The 20,394-nt window shown below is 38.3% G+C and overlaps 1 protein-coding gene across 1 annotated transcript in view; it reads left to right on the top strand.

The window, feature by feature from the left end:
• Window positions 1-19,112, top strand: part of LOC122798197 (tetratricopeptide repeat protein 21B-like) — a 1,733,894-nt gene extending 1,714,782 nt beyond the window's left edge. Inside the window, exon 29 of the mRNA XM_044066946.1 lies at window positions 16,095-19,112. Coding sequence (XP_043922881.1) covers window positions 16,095-16,172 — 78 coding nt within the window. The 3' untranslated portion in view covers window positions 16,173-19,112. The remainder of the gene's footprint in view (window positions 1-16,094) is intronic.
• The last annotated feature ends 1,282 nt before the right edge of the window (window positions 19,113-20,394 follow it).

Here is a 20,394-nt window from a genome sequence, read left to right as displayed (position 1 = left end):
ATAAGCAAATTCAGTCATATTCTGGCAGTCGTAGAAAAAAGAGATGGCTGGATGGAAATAAGAGAAATGGGACCTTTCAAAAAAAAAAAAAAAGGGTACAGAGCAACTGTAGAGAATAACTATGCCATCATTATTTTCTCCTGTCTCTCCTCTGTCAAATATCTCCACAGACCTCCCAGAAGCTGGTCCTCAACATCATCTTGTGCCAAAACATTTTCTCATGCTCTTGGGTACTAAGAGTGGTGCAGGAGGGTTATAGATGGCACTGGCTGCAAAAACTCCCTTCAGGGAATTCCTCCCCACCCTCTGAACCAAACAGAATATTTTTCTCAGTTTCTTCAGTCTTACACACCCAAGGGAGGCACAGACCTAGTGCCTGTAAATCAAAGAAGCAGAAGCTTCTATTCTGAATTGTTTCTATTACCAAAGAACGAGGCACCTTCGAAGCCGGTACTAAATATTTCATTACTAAACCTGTATGTGAAAGTGTCAAAATTCAAAATGTTTATCTTACAGAACCTGTTATCTCTCATTCCTTCCACGAGTTGTAGGGTAACACTGGACTTAAAAGACCCTTATGGTCATTGCCTTAGTCACAGGTCATTTCTAAGAATCTCTATTTTTGGGTCACTTTATTAGTTCTGTGCATTACCTTTTGGATTATCTGCAGCTCCAATGATGTTCAAGAAATGTCTTGCACAGTCATAGCTCATTTTAGACTGAATGGCATTCATATTATTCCTTACTTAGATGACTTACTTATCTTTGCAGAGACTTTTTCCAGGTGATAAAAGAGTCATTAACATGAGATCCAGTGTGTTCTATTTTCATCTGATTCAACACATGGGTTGTCAGATTCAATTAGATCTGACCGCAGCACCACTTCTGAAGCTTCCCAGATCCAGCAGGGCTCTAACTCCTCCCCTACTCATAATTCCTTCAACTCCACCTTAGTACCTCAGATCTTGTTTTCTGACTGAAGACTTTAGGTGCGTTCTACAAGGTCTCAATGACCAGTGTTATATCCTTGGGTTATAATTCCTTTTCTCCTTCCTACCTTGAGACTTTTCTCTCCAGCTTTAGTTATTAGATATAGTATAATAGTGCATTTTCTAAGATTTTGTTTTCAGATAAGGCTTAGGCAGTTGTAGTAGTAGTAAGTAGTTGTAATTGTTAATACAGTATTCACTTTTTGTGTGTTATTCATAGTTATAGCTGTAGTACATAGCATAGAGATGTTTCTAATAAGATTCAGTGATTCATCCTAGTGTGCTTGTTATAGTTCTACCTTTATTCTGATTGGTCATGGTTTTTTAACCTCGGTAACTTAAGTCATATGGGATTGTCAGGGATTCAAAAAGTGTTCCGACTGTAGGCACAAACTTCCTCCTCACTATCTTCATATGTTGTGTGGAAACTGTTTAGGTGTTGCCATCTTAATACTGAATGTCAAGCCTGTGCATACTTTAATTCCATGACACTTCAAATTAGGAGAAAGAAGTTCATAGTCAAGGCCTCTTCCCTCCACAGACAAGATCTTCTATTTCTGCTACTTCTACCTTCTCTGCTACCACTACCCCAACAAGGAAATCGGACAAGATTAGATCCAAAGAAGTATAGGAGAAAGAAAAATAGACAGTAAAATAAAAATAAAAAGATAAGACTGTGTCAGAAAAGTCAGACAAAGCAGATTATGAAATATTAAGGAAACATTCACCAGATCCAGTGGTGACAATTGAGCCAGATCCCAAAAATCCTGGAATGCCAGTACAAATGTCTTTCAGGTCCATTGCTCTTCTTCTTGGTCCTGTTTCAATCCAGACTCCATCAGCACAAAATTACATTCCTGTATACTTCAGGGTCAGAGGTACTGGAGATGATCTTTGGTGATTTCTTCTACCCAGTCATTCAGAAGTCTTCCCAAACAAGACATCAGCAGGATGATGCAGATGTTCCTCAGAACACAAATCAAGCTTGAGGTTCTCTTGCTGCCATCCCCTGGGAATGTACTGAGTCTTGGGCCAGCTACCCCTCCTATTATTTCTGCAATATGACCTACCCTGGGGTGCTTTTGTTGGAGCTGACAGTCCAAGCTACTTCACCTCTGATAGCATCCCTTTCTGTCTTGACTGATATGTTTGTATCTGGAAAAGACTTAAAGCCAAAACCTCAGTGACTGGGTTCAAGGGGATGGGTTGACAATGACGTTGTCGGAGCAGTCCCTTTCTCTTGGGGCCTCGACACTCGATGGCTCAGATCTGAGATTGTCTTTGGGGTCGAGGCCCATCTGCACCAATGTATCTGTTCTATTTTCCAATAGAATGAGACCTCCAGAGCTGATGACATCTTCGGCCTTTGACTCTTCTGAGAGGATCATTTCGATGGCAAAGGAAAATGTGTTTTCATCCAGCTCTTTTCCATCCAAACTCTGACATGATTCTGCTTCTATTTCCTATCAGTCTGTTAGACAGGGACAGTCTGTGCCACAGGATTCAGAGTCTGCATGTCACATTTGCTCCCAGTCTGATTCAGGGTATTTTGATCTCCCGCTGGAACTAGTTTACAAGAAACAGACATGCAAGTGGAAGCATATAGACTCATCTGCAGAGTGTTTCACTGAAAACGTGAGTTTGAATGGAGGTGAAGTCTCCCCTATATCTCCCTTGGAAGATGTCACCTTCAGTGAGATTCTTGAATTGATGAAACAGAGAGGGGATGGTCATTCGAGAACCCTTTCCCTGATGAGTTCATGCTCTTGGAAGTCTTTGGTTTTGATTCAGCATTGTCCTGGATCGTATCATCCATTGGCCCACTTATTGACCTTATGGCTCAATGGGTACAGAAAGACACTAATGTGTGGAACCAATTCCCAAAAGCCTGACAGGATATTGGCAACTCTAAAAGATAGCAAACATTAGAGCAATGGTCCACCAGTGGGTGCTATGGTAGTAGCAGCAGCCACTAAAAAAAGTTTCTGAAGAAAGTTTCTCGATCCATCCCCCAACAGGGAGTCTAGGGCTGTTGACAGGTTTGAGAAATGGTCATATGCTTCAACAACTTTTGCACTCAGAGCACTGAATTATTTTGCTTGTGTTACTAGTTTCCAGAGAGACTTGACCAAACAGCTTTTGGATAATTTGCTTGTAGATGTTCAGAAGAGCTTGGACTTCCAGCTTTCTACCCTCCAGACTGCTTTCCAGTGCAGCTGACAGAATGGCTAGGGCAGCAGGCACTGACATCACTATACTTCAGCATGCCTGGATGTAGCTTTGTAATTTCACGCAAGGCTTTAAGATACCCTTTGTCAGTGCCCCTTTTGGTGGTTCCACTCTCTTTGGACCCAAGGTAAAAGATGCACTAACCAGGAGTCAGCAAGATGGTGAAATTCACTCCGCAGGTAGAATCCATTTTTCTACCTCACAGAGAGCCTTTTCTAGGAATCAGAGGGCTGGAAAGAAGATGTGCTTCTGCAAATCACAGACTTTTTAGCACAACAGCCCTGAGTATAGACCTTCTCATGGCAGAGAAGGAGGTAACTACAATGGATGTCACCCAAGAGGCAGAGGTGGACCGCACAATCAAGGCTTTCATAGTCCCTTCAACTGCTCCTCAAGGTTTGCCCGAATGCGGCACTCTGGAGGCAGTCAGAGGAGTACTTATCCATGTACACACAAGCCTGGCAAAATATAACAACATATTCTTGGATGCTAAGCATATTTTCCAGTCAATTCAATTCCATTTTCCCTTCTTCCAATAAAAAAGAAAGTTCCTGATGTTCCACCCTATCAGTAGGCACTTGCAGCAGCAGAAGTTTCAAAGCTGCTAAGAAAGAGTCATCAATTTGGTCTCCAAAGACCAATTAGTCCTGAGTCCATTCAAGATTCCTTTTAATACTAAACAAAACAGGGGACTTCAGACCCATTTTGGATGGTCACAATTCAGTCCATTTTGCTTCTGCTGTGAAGGACAATTGGATGTGCTCAATAGATCTCTAGGATGCATATTATTATGTGAAGATAAAGAAGCATTCAAGGAGATTCCTCCTTTTCCATCTGGGAGCCATTACTATCATTCATACCCCTGCCTTTCAGTCTCACTTATAGTCCCCAGGGTGTTTACCTTGATAATGGCAGTGATGGCCCCACATCTTCGCCTACTACGGTTCCAAGCTTTCCCATATCTCAGTGATTGGCTTCTAACTGCTACCTCCAGGAATCTGCTAGTACATCATCTGGACCTTCTTCTAGGATTTACTGTCAACCTACCCAAAAGCCACCTAACCCCAACATCAGATAGAATTTTTTAGATGTCACCTGAATTTGGTACTAGAGATTGCCAGCCTTCCGCAGCCCAGAGTGCTCTCCCTGCATCCCACAGCTACACAAGTACGTCATCACCCTTCTCCTCCACTAAGGCTAATTCTTTGACTTTTAGGTCTAATGGCCTCTACAATCATAATGGTTGTGCTAGTCAGATATTACATAAGAGTACTTCAATGGAGTCTAGCTCTGTAGTGATCTGAAAACATTCATCCACTGCATATGAAAATTTACATCACTCAAATCTGCAGACAATACATCTTCTGGTGAATAAAATCTCCTTCAGTGACAGAAGGACACTCACTCAAACTGGATCTACCTATGACTGTAGTAACCACAAACACCTCACTCTTACAGTGGTGGTGCATTTCGAAGGGAGGACAGTACAGGGTACATTGTCACATACAGAGGTCAATCTTCACATCAATATCTTGGAGATGAGAGTAGTCCTCCTAATGTTGTTGGCATTCCAGGATGTCTTACCCAAGGGTGTGTTTTACATACAGTCAGATAACATGACGGTAGTCTGGTAAATCAATAAATCAGGAGAAAAATGCTCCTATTCCCCTTTGTCGAGAGCCCATGAGTTTGGCAATGGCCAATGTCTTCTCATTGTTTTCTGATAGCAATGCATATACCAGGACCATCCTGTGTATTAGTAGACAAATTGAGCAAAACTATCTTAATGCCTCACAAGTAATCCCTCTGTCCAACAGTGGCAACCTTGATTTCCCATCACTGGGGCCAGTCTTGCTGTAATCTGTTTGCATCCTATCTAAACAAGTGCAACAGTTACTTTACCCTGATCTCTCTGCAGCAACAGTCACAGAGGGATGCTCTGGTCCACAGTTTGCCCCAAGGTCTCCTCTGAAAATATTCATCAAGAAAGCAAGAATGTGCAAGATGAGACTGATCCTCATTTCTCCTTTCTGTGGCGTCTACTAGTGCATCCATCATGGAAGTTGGATCAATATCCAGATCTGTTAACACACCCATCTAGATTGCCTCCTCCAGACCAGAGATCTGTGAAATTAACCACTTGGTTCCTCTAGTTCTAACCTTAGCCAGAGATGCCAGGATTCTATCTTCGGTTGTTCAGATCATATCAGCCTCTCAAAAGCAATCCATTAAGAAGATCTACCATAGCAAATGAAAAATTTGATTTTCCATTTGGGCTGTATCAAAAGGTTTAGATCCCTTTTTGCTCCTGTTCCTTTCATATTAGAATTCTTGTTTGAACTTTTCCACAGTGGCTCTAATTATTCCAGTATCAAAGTATAAATGGTCGCAATCTCAAATCTCAAATTTCTGCATAGGGCAGAATGACATTTCTATAGCTTCCTTAAGAGTCTCTAAAGTTTTTTTTAAATGGAACTTTTCTTTTCCGATCACCAGTCAGTGATCCAGTACCTTCCTGGGATATTAATATCATGCTACAGGCATTAATTCAAATCAATTTTAGAGCTTCACACTCTTTCCAGCAAACGTCCCTATCTGGTATTCCATAGAGACAGTTTCCTTGAGAACTAATCCATCATTCCTTGTTATGTTGGCATCTGAGACTATTTTAAATCCGTCAATAAATCTACCAGTGCTTTTTCCTCATATTCTCAAAGGTGAATACGTTTTACATTTATTGGACATTCATTGTCAATTTAGGTTGTGTCTTCATAGGAACAAGCAATTCAAAATTCAGATCAGTTGTCTGTTGCTTTCTCAAGACCTAAGGTTCCTCTTTCCAGATGGTTATTAGACTGCATTTCTTTTGTCTGCAATAAAAAGAGATTGTCACTACAGTCAAAACCTAAAGCTCACTCCACCAGGGCAATTAACCCTTAACATGTCACAACAGGCACTTATTTTACTTAATATTTGTCCATTAGTAATTAGTAAGCCTCAGGTATGAAACATTCACACAGTCATACATGTGAAAAATTCTGATTTTCCCTGCATGGCCTCAGCTTAGCACCATATCTTTGTACTGGTAAAGCATTAAAGACAGAAGTTAGAAAGTTATGATACACTTTGCAGTTTCAGACTTCAGAATTATGTCATAACAGTAATTGAGCTTTGTTATCCCCAAAAGAGGAGTGTACTCTTGGTTCTGTCATAACAGTAACTCAGCTATGCTTCCCCCAAAAGAACAGTACATATGTGTTTGTGCCATCCAACCTGGACTTCATTTGTTGGCAACTGCATATCATATTATTTCCAGTTGATATCCTCTCACATGTTAAGGCCGATTATGTAGCATGGCTTCTACACTGCATGTTTTAGATAACTGATGAATGATCAAGAAACACAGAAAGGTAACACACTGCTGTATATTTGTAGGCATAATTATGACAGGTTGTGTGATCACTAACTGCTTTATGTCCAAATATAGTAAAGAGAATGAAATGTACAAATCACAGCTGATGGTTTGATAGCAGTTTACATTCTGATGCAGTTAGTTGTATTGAGAATTACTTCATTTCATTGATACAAAACTGGTTTTGTGGCAAAGAGGACTAAGGCATCCCTCCTGTTTTCTGAAGCTGTATTGGTGTGAGGGTTCATATCCTGACATATGTAGACATTTGTGATGTGTACTATCAAGTTTTACTGTGGTTTTACAGATTTTGCATATGTGTTCCTTTGTTTTAGTATCTTTTCCTCTTTGTCTCCTTTTAATTCCATTTTGCTCGATGTGCGTCATCACGAAAAATGGTTTTGCTAAGTTTATCTTGTCTGCTGCACAACATTGCAGAAACAGGGAAAAAGCAGCTTGGCTAGAAAGCAGAAACCCAAAAACAGAAAACAGATACATTCAATTAATGCTCTTAGTCATTGGGAAAAGCTGGTCTGTAGTACAGATGGGACTGGGGTATAGTAGCAAACATTAGCAATGTGGCTTGCATTTCTGCACTGCTTCCCCATGTGCAAGCAGGCCTGTTTCACATGCATGTACACTTTAACTATTGTGAAAATCCAATGATCATTGTGCTATGGAATTCTATATATGATATTTAATTATTAGTGTTTATTGTCCATTTCCTTTGTATGACATAAAACTACATGTGGAAACATTGCAAACTAAGGGCACAATATAATATACTATAATATAGTATAATGTAATGTAATACAATATTATATTATATTATATTATATATAATATAATGATATATGTTATAATAATAATCATAATAATAATAATATGTGTTATTTACAATACATCCATTTGTCATCCCCCCCCCAACCACCACAAACAAGCACTACAACCTTTAGGTCTCATTTTTCCACACATATGTCAACTACAATACAAAGTGTTATATATAATTTTGTGTGCAGACTCATGGACAGGGCCACTTGGTGGTGTTCACAGCACAGCCTTGCTCTGCAAAACTCAAACAGCCAAGTGTGCTTAGTAAGGGTACTTGTGTTGTTACACAGCTAGGCTTCCAAAAAGCCTACTGCTATTAGGCTACTAGCCTCAGGTGACACTATGAAGCAATGTGCATATGCAGGCCTCCCAACCTCTTGTCTCTCACATGTCCTATCAATGTCATCTACTATAAGTTCATCTGTCTTGTCAAATTCAGACTTGTGCCATGACATGTGCATTAAGTACTGTGCTCTGTAGTCTGTGTACTTAGGTAGGGGTTTTATTCTCACTGTAGTCAACTGGGTGTGTGCATGTGTGTGTTTACACAGAAGAGCAGAAGTGTGTATCCCACAGTTACTTCTCCAATGGCATGGCTTACCAGTTTTTTTAAGAGTTGCACAAGCCAACACATCCATTTCATGCAGGCCTCCCAACCTCATTTCTCCCATATGACCTGCCATTGTCATCTACTATAAATTCACCTGCAATCCTGTGTGTGTGCTTGCGTGAGAGTTGTTGCTGGACTTTACAGTGAGCCTTTTATAGCAGCCTGTGGGACACTTATCGTGTCATTAACAGACATTGCTGATCCCATCATCTATAAAGTGTTGTCTGACACACTCCTAGTCAGACTTGAGTCATGGATCTTGCATTAAGTATTGTGTTCTGTAGTGTGTGATCAAAATGTCAAATGGAGGGGTTGGTGTGTGTTTGTGTAAGTTGTTGCAGGACATTACAGTGAGCCTTTTACAGCAGCCTGTGAGGTACTATCTTGTCCTGGACAGATACACATCTGACATTACTAGTTTATACAGTAAGCAAAAGAAGCTGCTGTCTACAAATACAGAAGTGAGAACCCAGAACTGGAAGACCACCCTCCTCAGCCTAAACAAGCAAATGAGACAACTGGTGCAATCTCTCACCCCAAATCTTGTTTTTCTTTTGTTTTTTGGGTTGCCTTTATTTTTTTCCCCCACACCACAGTGGCTAGGCCTGGCCAAGGGGATCCACCTGACCCCACTTCACTGGCAGCAAGGCCCAGCATGTGTGAGCTGCAACCTGGTAGCACCCCTTGTGCTGCCTCTGCACTACCTGGCCCCTCAGGTAGTTCTGCTGCAGAAGACAGGCCTGTAGTTCCCTCTAGGATGAGTGGCAGAGGGGGTGATTTTATCACCTGAGAAGAACTCAGGTGCATAGTATTATGCGCCACACTGTGGGGGCATGCTTACACTGGATGGAGACACTGATTTCCATCATTATAATGAATAACACAAGGAGACACAGATCTCAGAGATTGCAGCCATTGGCGCAATGAGGTGACAGTGATGACGGTCCATTAGGTGAGGACTCTACTCTCACTGTCACACAATTTGATGTCCATGCATTTGTGAGGTCCACACCCTTACCCCAACAATTGTGTTCACTCACATCTTGTGTTATTCACCATCTCTGTCTCTTGTCTTGTCTGTCTGCAATTGCTTCCTCACCTGCCCAGTTTACCACACCCAGATATTCCTACAGCCCTTCCCCAACATTCCTCTCTTCCTCTCTCTCTCTCTCAGACAAAAAGTGCACTGGTCCCACACAAGAAAATATTGTCCAGTACATAGCTCTCCATATCTCACACAAGTCTTCATGACACACATGGTTCTGTCCTGTTCTGTGTACAACAGATTGTGTTGTGGTCATCCCTCTCTCTAGAGGTGATGGTCCAAATTCAGGAAAATTTGTATGTTTTATTCTGGAAGAAATGGATAGCTATGGTTCTTTCCTACATCCTTGATGCATATTTCTGCCTTGCTTTCACTTTGTTCGTCCCTCTGCTTCTCCCCATTTCACCACTTTCCTGTCTTCCCCATTTATTTTCTTTAAAACATAATTGCATGATGGTGCACATTGCACACTAACACGTAACTATGGCAAAACCAGTTTTAAGTATTATACAGTTGGATTGGAAACCAGTATAATCTAGCCATATTTTAGACACTCCATGCCCACTATCACATTTCAGAATTTGGATTTACACATAGAATTATTTGACACTGTTAATACACCTGGATTTGAACCAAGTTATCTGAACAAAAAAAATGCATGTATCACTGCATTAACAGGTGGTGCTACATACTCACTTAATTAGCAGGTGTATTTTAGAGACTATATAGCAAATGGTAGCTGTAACTGCTGTTGTATGCACCTGTTAGTTAACTGAATTAATGCACTTAATTCAGTGATAAGTTCCTGTTTGGGGCAAATGGTTTAGCTATAGGTAGTACATTAAAGTATTTTGGTAGTAGCATTGCTTATCAATGGTGTGCAATGCAACATTGCGCACTACTGCTGTGCAAGAGTAAGTAATGATGAAAAGCTAACAATATTCTTTATTTGGAAAGTGTGGTTTTTGAACCCACAACTGGTGAGTTCACTGAAATACTGTACTAGTCTTTTGTCCTACAGACTCCTGCACGCATACTTTCCTTTTACAGTTTAGAGATGCATGCACAGTGTAATTTGAGAGAATGGCACCATTGCTTTGTGCTACAGACTAAGACATGCAAAGATTTTTTTACAGTTGGGGTATGCATGAGCAATTTGATACAATTCAGTTAAATAGCAACTAAGCGGTCCTCAACTTTTGATGGTACAAAATTACTATACAAATTATTATTATTATTATTATTAAAATACTGTTTAGACATCTCTCAGATTTTTCAGCCCTCCTTTTTTACATTTTCCAGGGGATTCTTTAATTCTTCATCCAGTTTTGGTAAGAAACAAAATAAACAGTCTCAACAAAATGCAGATAAACAGACATTTAAGAAGAAATGGCAAGGGGCTCAAAGAAGAATTCTGCAAACTCCCAAAACCAATGATAGTACAATAAGTTAGAATGACTATTTAAGAGACTTTGTTTCCCTCCCCTTGCATCCTGCCAGTCCTTTTTACCTTCCAGAAAGTCTGAATCTGCATTTTATTTTGGCAACAGATAGTTTCAGGCAAATGGATTCTGACAATTATTCAAGGTTACAGATGGCAATAAAAGGAAATTCCTCCTTTGCAGGTGGTAATTCCTCATCCCCCAGACCAGACTCTTTTGTTTGCTGCTATCCTTCATCAGTTGTTGTCCCAGTAAGAGATACAACCAGTTCCCTTTCCTTGGTGGGAAAGGGGTTTTATTCAAAAGTGTTTTTAGTGCCAAAGAAAGAAAATGCTTGGAGATCAGTTCTGGATCTTCCTTTCCTAAATCTGTTTGTGATTGTGCCCAAAGTCAAAATTATGTCACTTCACAAACTCTTTCCTCTTTTTCCTCATTCAGGTTTCTTGGTAACACTAAATTTAAAAGATCCTTATCACATTTCTATTCATCCAGACTTAAGGCATTTCTTAAGGTTTTGTGTATCTGGATCATATCATAATTTCTCTGCCTTACCCTGTGGGCTATCCACTACATCAAGTATGTTAACAAAGTGCCGAGCTCAAGTTATATCTCATTGCAGACTACAGGGTATCCACATTTTTCCATATTTAGATGACTTGCTTATCTTTGCAGTGATAGGAATCTCTTTCTCTCTCTTCGTCTTGGGTGAGAGATCTCTTACACAAGCTGGGATTTCATGAGAACATTAGAAAGTCTTTCTTGACTCCTTCTCAAAAGATTGTGTTTCTGGAATGTCAATTAGACACCACAATTCAAAGAGTTCTTCTTCCCCATGAAAAAATAAATCTATATCTAGATGTATTTCTGAGGTTTTCACTCAGATTTTGGTTACTGTGAAGGAATACCTTAGAATGTTGTGTCTCATGGCTTCTGTGATTCTCAAGGTACTCCTAGCAAGACTCTACATGTGAAGGATACAGTGGTGTCTGAAGTTTCTTTGGTCCCAGCATTAATGCTCCTTGTCTTTTTAGATCTCAGTACTGAGGTTTGTCATAAGAGAAATCATTTGGTACAAACAACAGATATCCCTAAATCCAGATGTGTCCTTTTCCCTCCCTGTTCCAAAGCAGTCAGTCACTACAGACACCTCAGACTTTGCTTGAGGAGCAGTTTCTGGAAGGATACAAGTGCAAGGTGTGTGGGACACCAAGGGCAGATGCAAGTAGATAAATATAAAATAGAGGCTTGACTTGATGAAGGTACTCAACTCTCTGCAATTTCCTTTGTCCTCGGGACCTCTTCAGGTTGTTGCAGACAATGCTATAGTTATGTGTTACATCAACAAGCAAGGGGGAACCAGGTCATACCCCCCTCTGCAGACTAGCCATGTTAGCTTGGGATATAGCTTCATAGCACAGACTCACTCTACAGGCATTCTACATTCCATCAGAGCAAAACTGTATGACAGACAAGCTGAGTAGAACAAGGGATCAGGGGGACTTCCAAGATTTGATCCATATGTGGGATGTTCCTCAAGTAGACCTCTTTACCTCCTCAGTGAACAGTCACTTGGCAAGGTTTTCTCCAGAACTCCATGCAAGAAGGCCTGAAAGACAGATACCTTTTCTTTTTCTTTGACAGGATTGTACCTGTATGCTTTTCTACCCTTTCCATTAATATCCAGGGTGCTTCTTAAGATTCATAAGGAATTCCCCAAGATCATTTTGGTGACTCCCTTCTGGCCCAGGCAGTCTTGGTTCTCCTTTCTTTTGGAAATGGCCAAGGGCAAATACCATGAGCTTTGTCACAGACTAGATCTTCTCAAACAGAACAGGGGTGTTTGATACATTCCAACACTAATCAACTACAATTGACAGCCTAGATGATAGGGTCTTAATACCTTTTAGGCACCTGTGTACTAAGGGCATGCAGCAGATACTAATGGAGGTAAGAAACCCTGCTAGTATAACATCATATATTAGCAAATGTAAACGTTGTTTTGGTTGGCATCAACAAGATAACCAGCACCCACTTAGGGCTAGTTCTCTGGTTCTGCAGTACTTATGTTACTTATTATCCTATGGCCTTTCTGACTTCCTTTCAAAGTTCATTTATCGGCCATTTCAGCATGTCTGCCCATGTATTCTCCCTTTCAGTAAAATCTCATATCAAAATGTTTTTGAAAGGGATTTTACATAAGAGGCCTCCAATAAAACTAGTTGCTCCTCCTTGGGATATTAATTTTGTGTTAGAGAAGCTAACACTTGCTCCTTTTGAACCAGCTAACTTGACTGACTGCTTTGACCTCTACAAGAAGGATATCCAAGATGCAAGTTCTTATGGTGAGTAACCCTATTTCATTTTCCACAGAGACAGGGTTTCTTTGAGAACTAATCTTTATTTTATACCAAAAGTGGTATCCAAGTTTCCTTTAAGCCAAACTATCCATCTCCCTATTTTCTTTTCTGAACCCAAAACTGAGGGAGAAAGGATATTCCATATCTTCATTGTCCACAGACAACTTGGGTGCTTTCTTGACAGAACTAAATCTTTGAGGTCTTTGGATCAATTTTTTCATTTCGTATAAAGGTAAGAATAAGGGACAACCTGCATTAAAGCAGACTATTTCCAAATGGGTGTCTAAGGCTATTACCTTTTGTTATAGTCATCATAATAAAACTATCCCAGGCAGGGTCAAGGCCCACTGCACAAGGCCTTGGCTTCATCTATGTTTTTTTTTTTTTTGAAAGGGCTAGATTCTAGAAGTATTGTAGAAGCTGCAACTTGGTCTGCTGTATATAATGCACTATAATCTTGATTCCTTCTGTAAGTCTAGAAAGGCCTTGCAAGGATCATTCTTCAGGGCTGCTGGACTCTTCACCTTCCACCACCCAAATGTAGTAAGCTAGGATCGATGTTCATATGATCCCTGCTGCAGTAGCCATTCCTTGCTTCCTTCCCTCTTGTTTTTTGAGGTGTTGTTTTTGCCAGGGTGTAGTCATTTATTTTTTGATCTCCCTAGCATTCTCCTTTCAGGGCTCAGCCTCCCTATGTCTGTTGGCAGAAAAGTTTTAAAGGGCTTGGTGCCCAGACTTGTCTTTTACTCAGCTAAGCTGGAGCTGCCTGACAGTTTGGGCTCTTGGAAGGTGGCCTTAAGCTTTGGAAGCTGGCTGGTTGGCTGATATATCATTGGCAGAATTTAACCAATGTAGTTATGGCTACTGCAACAGTGATCATTTGAACAGCTACTGTTATGGTAAGTGTCCTTACACAACTGTACACCTTCTACTAGACAAAGATACACATGCAGTCCAATTGTTTTATGTATATCTGCACAGTAGTGCAGTTTGGGTGAGTGCATCTAAACTATGGAAATAATAACACATGGTACAGATGTAGGCCATTGTAGACATGTGAGTAAAAATTTCCTACAGAGATCAAAATCTGTATTCCGCTTTACTATATACTGTGTGTGTGGGTGTGTATATATATATATATATATATATATATATATATATATATATATATATATATATATATATATATACACACGCATATACACACTTTACTCTTTGACCATGTAAACCTAGTAGGCATGAGTGCCTCTTTCTTGGTCCAGATTGGAGCACTGTCTTATTAGGTGACTTACTTAGTCACATAATAGATGAAAAGAAGCTGAAGGAATCAAATAATGACTACAAGAGGAAGCTGAACCTTCATTTTCAATCTAAAGTGCCATAATTTACTTTAGATGAGCAAAAGCAATCTTGTTAGAGATAGCATAACATGAAGTAAATTTATTTTTACTTCTGTAGATGAATGAGTACAGTTCTATTAGAGAAATCATAACATACACACCATCTGTTTTATTTACATCTATAGGGTGCTGCCGATACATGAGTGAAGTTATTTTTTGGGATTATAATATGCAGGACGTCTGTTTTATTTAAACAGTAGGGACTGTGGCTGAGTGAGTGCAGTTTTACTAGAGAGGTGATAACTTGCAGTCCATCTGTTTTATTTACACCTGCAAGGTGTATAGACAGATTCAATGTTGTTATTTAGAAGTATTATTATGATGAGTATCTTATTTAACTTTACCTTTAATTTAAAAGCAATAGTCAGTTTTGGAGTATGGCTCTCCTGCATATTATAGCACACTTCTTGTTTACAGTGAAAGTCATTAAATCATTTTCCTTATACCATCTGTCATACCTCGCAACCTCTTAGCTCAAGAGATCTGGACAAAGCCAATATAATGGTGGCACAAAAGGCTAAAATCAGGGACAGATTATCAGCATGCATTTCTTGCAGGATATGACATCAGAAACTCAAATGTCTATCAGTATTTAGTGATGTCTGTGCTGAGTGATTTGCCTGAAAAATACACATTTTTTGAGGAACAGCCAAAAATGTGAGCCACAAATCTGGACATTCCATGAAAATCAAGACAGTTGAGAAGTATACCATCTGTTTCATGCAGGCTGTGAAATACAGTATCTTGAAATGTAAAATGTACAAAGGATTGTCATCCATATATTATTTATTATCTCTGTAACATTTTTATGTGGATTATGCATGCAATGGAAGAAAAAAAAGTTTCTTTTTACCTTTTATTTGCTTATTGTATGCATGTATCTATTAATCTCAAAATGGTTAAGTGTTACAATGCCATTTCATTCACATTCTCAGCCAAAGCAGATTAAAACACTGAGGTCAAATTAAGGTTCAGCTACAGAATCAGGAGCTGGCATAGAAGAATATATCTCGGCAGTGGTAGTGGTGCAACAGGTAGCATACTCACCTTTGGTGCAGAAGACTGTGGGTTCTTTTCTGACACTAGGTAGTAGATTGCTAACATTGCAGTGCAGTATAAGTGGAGTTCTGCACTCCTGAGTGTGTCATCCTTGGGATGAGATGCTAAACTGAGGTCCCAGCTGCTTATGCTGGTGGTAGCTCAGGTGGCTCAGGTGGATGTAAAAGATCCCTTGGCACTTATTAAAAAACTTATGGTAAGTTTCTCAATGCCTTGGCCAATTTTCCACTAGTAGTATAAATAACTCATCGGATCTCCACTGAAAAGAGGCTGTTAGCCAAGAGGCACTAACCTGGTCGACAAAGGATAAATAAAATAAAAAATAATATCTAATAAGCTGAAGTGTGTGCTAGATAACATAATGACACTAGTAAAGAGGAAGCAGTTTAATCTTCATATAGTAACATACAATTTAAAACTTTAACAGTACAAAAGCTTAAGCTATACTGCACTCAATCTCAAAAATAGTATCACAAATGAGAACACAAGAGGTTGCTACACATCCTTCGCTTTCTAAATTTGCATGGAGCTGATGAACGTGCACAAGACTATGGCAAAATAACTGATGTTTTTGAAGTGTTATTTAATTATTTTGGCAGCCCAGTTCATGAAGAACCACCACCAGTTCCTACTCACTTCATTTACACAGAATTGTACAGGTATAGAATTTCTTAAAAATTGTTAAACAGTCCATTAATGTGTATTTCTGCTTGGTTCCAGGTTTTGAGTGACTATCCTCGTTATCCTAAGATCCACAGTGAGATTCTGGAAAAGGCTCAAAGTTCCATTAAGCCATAATTCATATTTTATTAAAAGGGATTGTACAATAGAGTCGTATTTACATTTGTATTCTCTTTTGTAACAATATAACAGTTGGGTTACTAACCTTTTTGAACTAAAAGCTGTAGGCAGTGCACACACTGTTCTGTATTATACATATTTACGAAAGATTATATGTTTAGCAGTTGTAGTGTATACTTTTGCCTGTATGTAATACTTGTAATATCTAAAAATAAATACATTTAGCTGTACTTATGCATATATATTGCATGTATGTAATACTTCTAAGATACCAGAATACTAGTCATGCTTAACATCATCTCATATACCACATTTTTGCACAAAACAAAAACATATGGCTCCTCCTGATTTCTACTTTTCCTTCTCATTCCAACTGTGCTGGTGCTCTCCTTTGGTTCTTCTACTACATTTCTATCTCCTTATTTGATTGCTACCAGGATATTAGTTACCATATTCAGTTTGTCCTCATTTGTGTCTATGCATTAATAAAGTTTCATTATATGATATTTTTAGTCATCACTATCTTTCAAATTCATGTTCTTCCCTCTTGCATCATTTTTGAAAGCTCATAAGCTTCCTTTATTCGGTCTTTTCCTTAAACACACAGTATCTCTACCATTTCTTCCATGTTTTAATGAGTGACACTACTAAGCCACTGATTACATGAAAGCAGTCCTAAATGACTGCATTATTATTCATTTCAGTGTGGAAAGTTATAACTTGGAATACATATTTTCTCTCTGGTCACCATATAACCAAAATGATTTTATTAGATTACAGCAAATATAGACTTCTTACAAATTATATAGGCTTTAAGATGTTCAAGTTATGATACTTTTTTAAGTCTCTAGGTCAGTCTTCCATAGAAAAATGTGAGTGGTCTTGATTTTGTTTTTTTAAGGGTTTCAGAGATATTAAAATGATCTGGGTTTAGGAAGGCGAAACAGGGAAGTTGATATAAGCTAGGGGATGCAAGACTACAGATATTAAATCTGTAAATACAGTTTTACAATACACTGGTTTAATTTAAGAACAGTTAATATGTATAATTAGGCAAGACTGTCAGGAGTGCAGCAACACTATGCATTTTCAAAAAGATGCTAAATGAACAAATGGGAGATACCAAATAAAAGGCATACTCGAGTATGTATTCTCTTTAGTAGCAAGCTGTTTGCTTGCAGTTACGACTGCATATATTACTAAGACTATGTTTTTTGTATAAAAACAAACTTCATTTTAGTTTTTTATTTAACTGTCTGCATCTTATTTGAATGTTTCTGTAGATTTTCAGAATTAAAATATTACAAAATGTAATATATTAATGAACTGTAGACTAATGTTTCTAGCTACTTCCCTCCCCCCGATGATAGCTAAACATTCTTTGCAACACAGTATTCCACTATTTTTTTCTCAGATAATGCACATAGTTAGCTTGCTGTGACTGTTCTTAGCTATCTGTATTGGGTACTGCCTATGGATGGATTTCCAGTCTACATAAAATGGTACATGAGACCTGATTATTCCATTGTGAGGCAAAGCTATTTTTTGGTTTGCTGTTACTACATCTGATATGTCAGAATGGCTTCTTTTTTACTTTAATGTAGCTATCGTACTTATGATGATTTCCTTACTAATAAATGAAATTTGCACTTTTACATATATGCCCCTCTGTTTCATATGCTTGCAAAGCAAGGTAAAATCCGTGTTTAAAAAAAGGGGATTGAAATTTCAGAATACTTAAACATTAAAAAGGATAAAATATTTTGCAGACTATGTAGTCACTTATAAAACACAATGGTTCAGTCAAGAAAAACCTGAATACTTTTATCACATGACACAAGTTATAGAATGAGGTAGATGATGCCACAAAAGGTACATGGACAAGTTAATGCATACTTTTGCATGTCACAGTGAGGAGCCATGTTGGCAATAAACTACAAATAAAACTGAAGTAATAGTAGTTAGTCTTATTAGGCAGCACTCGTCTGATGATATATTTTTAATTATCTCTCTCTGCTTTTGTTTAACAACATTCAGCAATGTGCTGCTGTCTGGTAGAGCCATCTTCTCTCTGAAGTCTGTTTTTAATAAATGAGTACATATTAAAAACAGTACAACTTTCTTATCTTTCATTCAGTAATGGACTTTAAGGTCTGCAGTTATTGAAGTTTTTTTTCGCATTTTGATGATAGAGACTAGCATACATGAGGCATCAGTCTGGCATATTTTGTGAATTGTGTTTCTGTTGGGATGTCAGTCAATTTCTTTTATAGGAATTGTCTTTTGCTAGGTTCTGTTTTTTAAAGTTACTCAAATCCTACAATTGTTACAGAGTTTAAGTAGTAATTTTCAAGTACAGTCTGAAGTGTTTACTATTATTTTTTGTACAGGATCTTCTAAACAGTAAAGGTTATGATTACCTATTTCATTTTAATAGAAATTACTGAATTTAAGTTAAGACTCATGCAGAGTGCCTTTATTTAGATGTGTTTCATAAAATAAGTCATGGTTACATTTTACCTTGAAAACAGGGACTATATTATGCAAAAAATGTTTTGTATTGAGAATTTACATAAGTATTTATGGTATATTTTATAGCACATTGTTTTGTAATAATTTTGTTCATTTTTATATGGATGTATTTTAATGTGCTGTCATTTCCATGCTGAAAATAAAGCACTCAGCTGTAGACAAATGAAAAGAAAAATTAATACTTTTTCCTTCAATTATTGTTCTGTGTAGATTTTTCCTTATGACGTGCTGATGTGTAAATTCAACTCTTCATTATTAATCACATATAGTAATGTTGAATATTTCACTGTGTGCATAAAATGGGATCAGATGATTTTGACTGCTATTTTTAATTATGCATTTCAGTTATTTTAAAAGTAGTATGATTATTTTTACTTGCATATGGTTTGAACCTGATTTTATTAAAAAAACAGCTATTTACACCAAAGGTTGTACTTACACTTTCTTTAGTGTTTTTAATTAAATTTTAAATCAAGGTCTCATCTGCCTGAATTGAAAAGAGTTCACTGTTTAAGGATTTCACTTGTTCAGTAAGAACCAGGACATTTTTCCTTGCTCTGCTGAACAAATTTTCCATATTCACTTTGTATACCTCCCTGAGTTATGTCTGAGAAATGGCTGAATTAGCACACTAAGTCTCCAAACTAAAAATAATACATGTGAAGTTGTTCCATCTCGCCGTTCATTCTTACAGATGGGATCGGAGCAGATCCTCAGCTCTGAGTCGGCCTATTAAAAAGCTCGAGGTCTTTAGGCAGCTTGAGGCCAAGTCCCTTTCCCATGATGCACCTTGATTTACCTCAGATCTAGTTTGCCACTGCAATAGATTGGTTTCCTAGCACCGCTTGGGCCAGTATAGCTTTTTTTCTAAAAATTTTCTAAAAATTTGTCTTACATATAATACTTAGTGTTAAGTTATTGATAGTTATAACTTTAATAGTTTAATATTAGATAGTTCTCTTCTCCCTTTGGCCTTTGGTCTTTTTATAGGCCTTTACTATTCCCTTTCCCTTCTTTGGTGTGCCTTTATAAAAATATTAGCATAGATTTATATAGCTTGTAGTGTTGAATAAGCATCTTTAAATGTTAGACATCGTGTGTGAGTGTATTTAGATAGTTAATAGATTACATTTATTCATATACAGCCTATTTGTTGTTAAGGGCTAATTACTGTAGTTAAGTTTGCTAAAGTTTGTGTGTGTGTGTGTGTGTGCATTCTTCTTTGAAACTACAGTCTGTTATTGTACAGTTAGATATTTTTGGTACTGTAGGTTTCAATATGGCTGACCAGGAGAAAGACAAACATCTTAAGTCTGGCTTTACAAAATGTCCAAAGTGTGGACAAAAGATGTCAGTGACAGATAGTCATGTACATTGTGTTTATTATCTCGGAGCCTTGCACTTGCAAGAGAGCTGCTCCATTTGCCATTCTTTTTCTACCAGAGTATTACATGAAAGGAAATGTAAACTTATTAATAGAGGACTTCTGAAATCTTCTTTTCAGGAAGCTTTGAGCGACCAGGATAGATTTAGCCAGTGTCCCAAGTCTTCGAAGGCTTCTTCATCTGATTTGTCAAAATCCAAGAAACCGTCAACGTTGGCTACACAGCCCTCAGAGTTGAGTGTCCTGTCTTTTTGGAGCTGGTTCCCAGTCCTGGAACCGGTCTCTGAAGTACTAAAGTCTCCT

The sequence above is a fragment of the Protopterus annectens genome, chromosome 3.part1, assembly GCF_019279795.1.
Source record: "Protopterus annectens isolate FY-2018-M chromosome 3.part1, PAN1.0, whole genome shotgun sequence".
NCBI lineage: Eukaryota > Metazoa > Chordata > Ceratodontiformes > Protopteridae > Protopterus > Protopterus annectens.
This window is presented reverse-complemented; position numbering and strand designations above follow the sequence as displayed.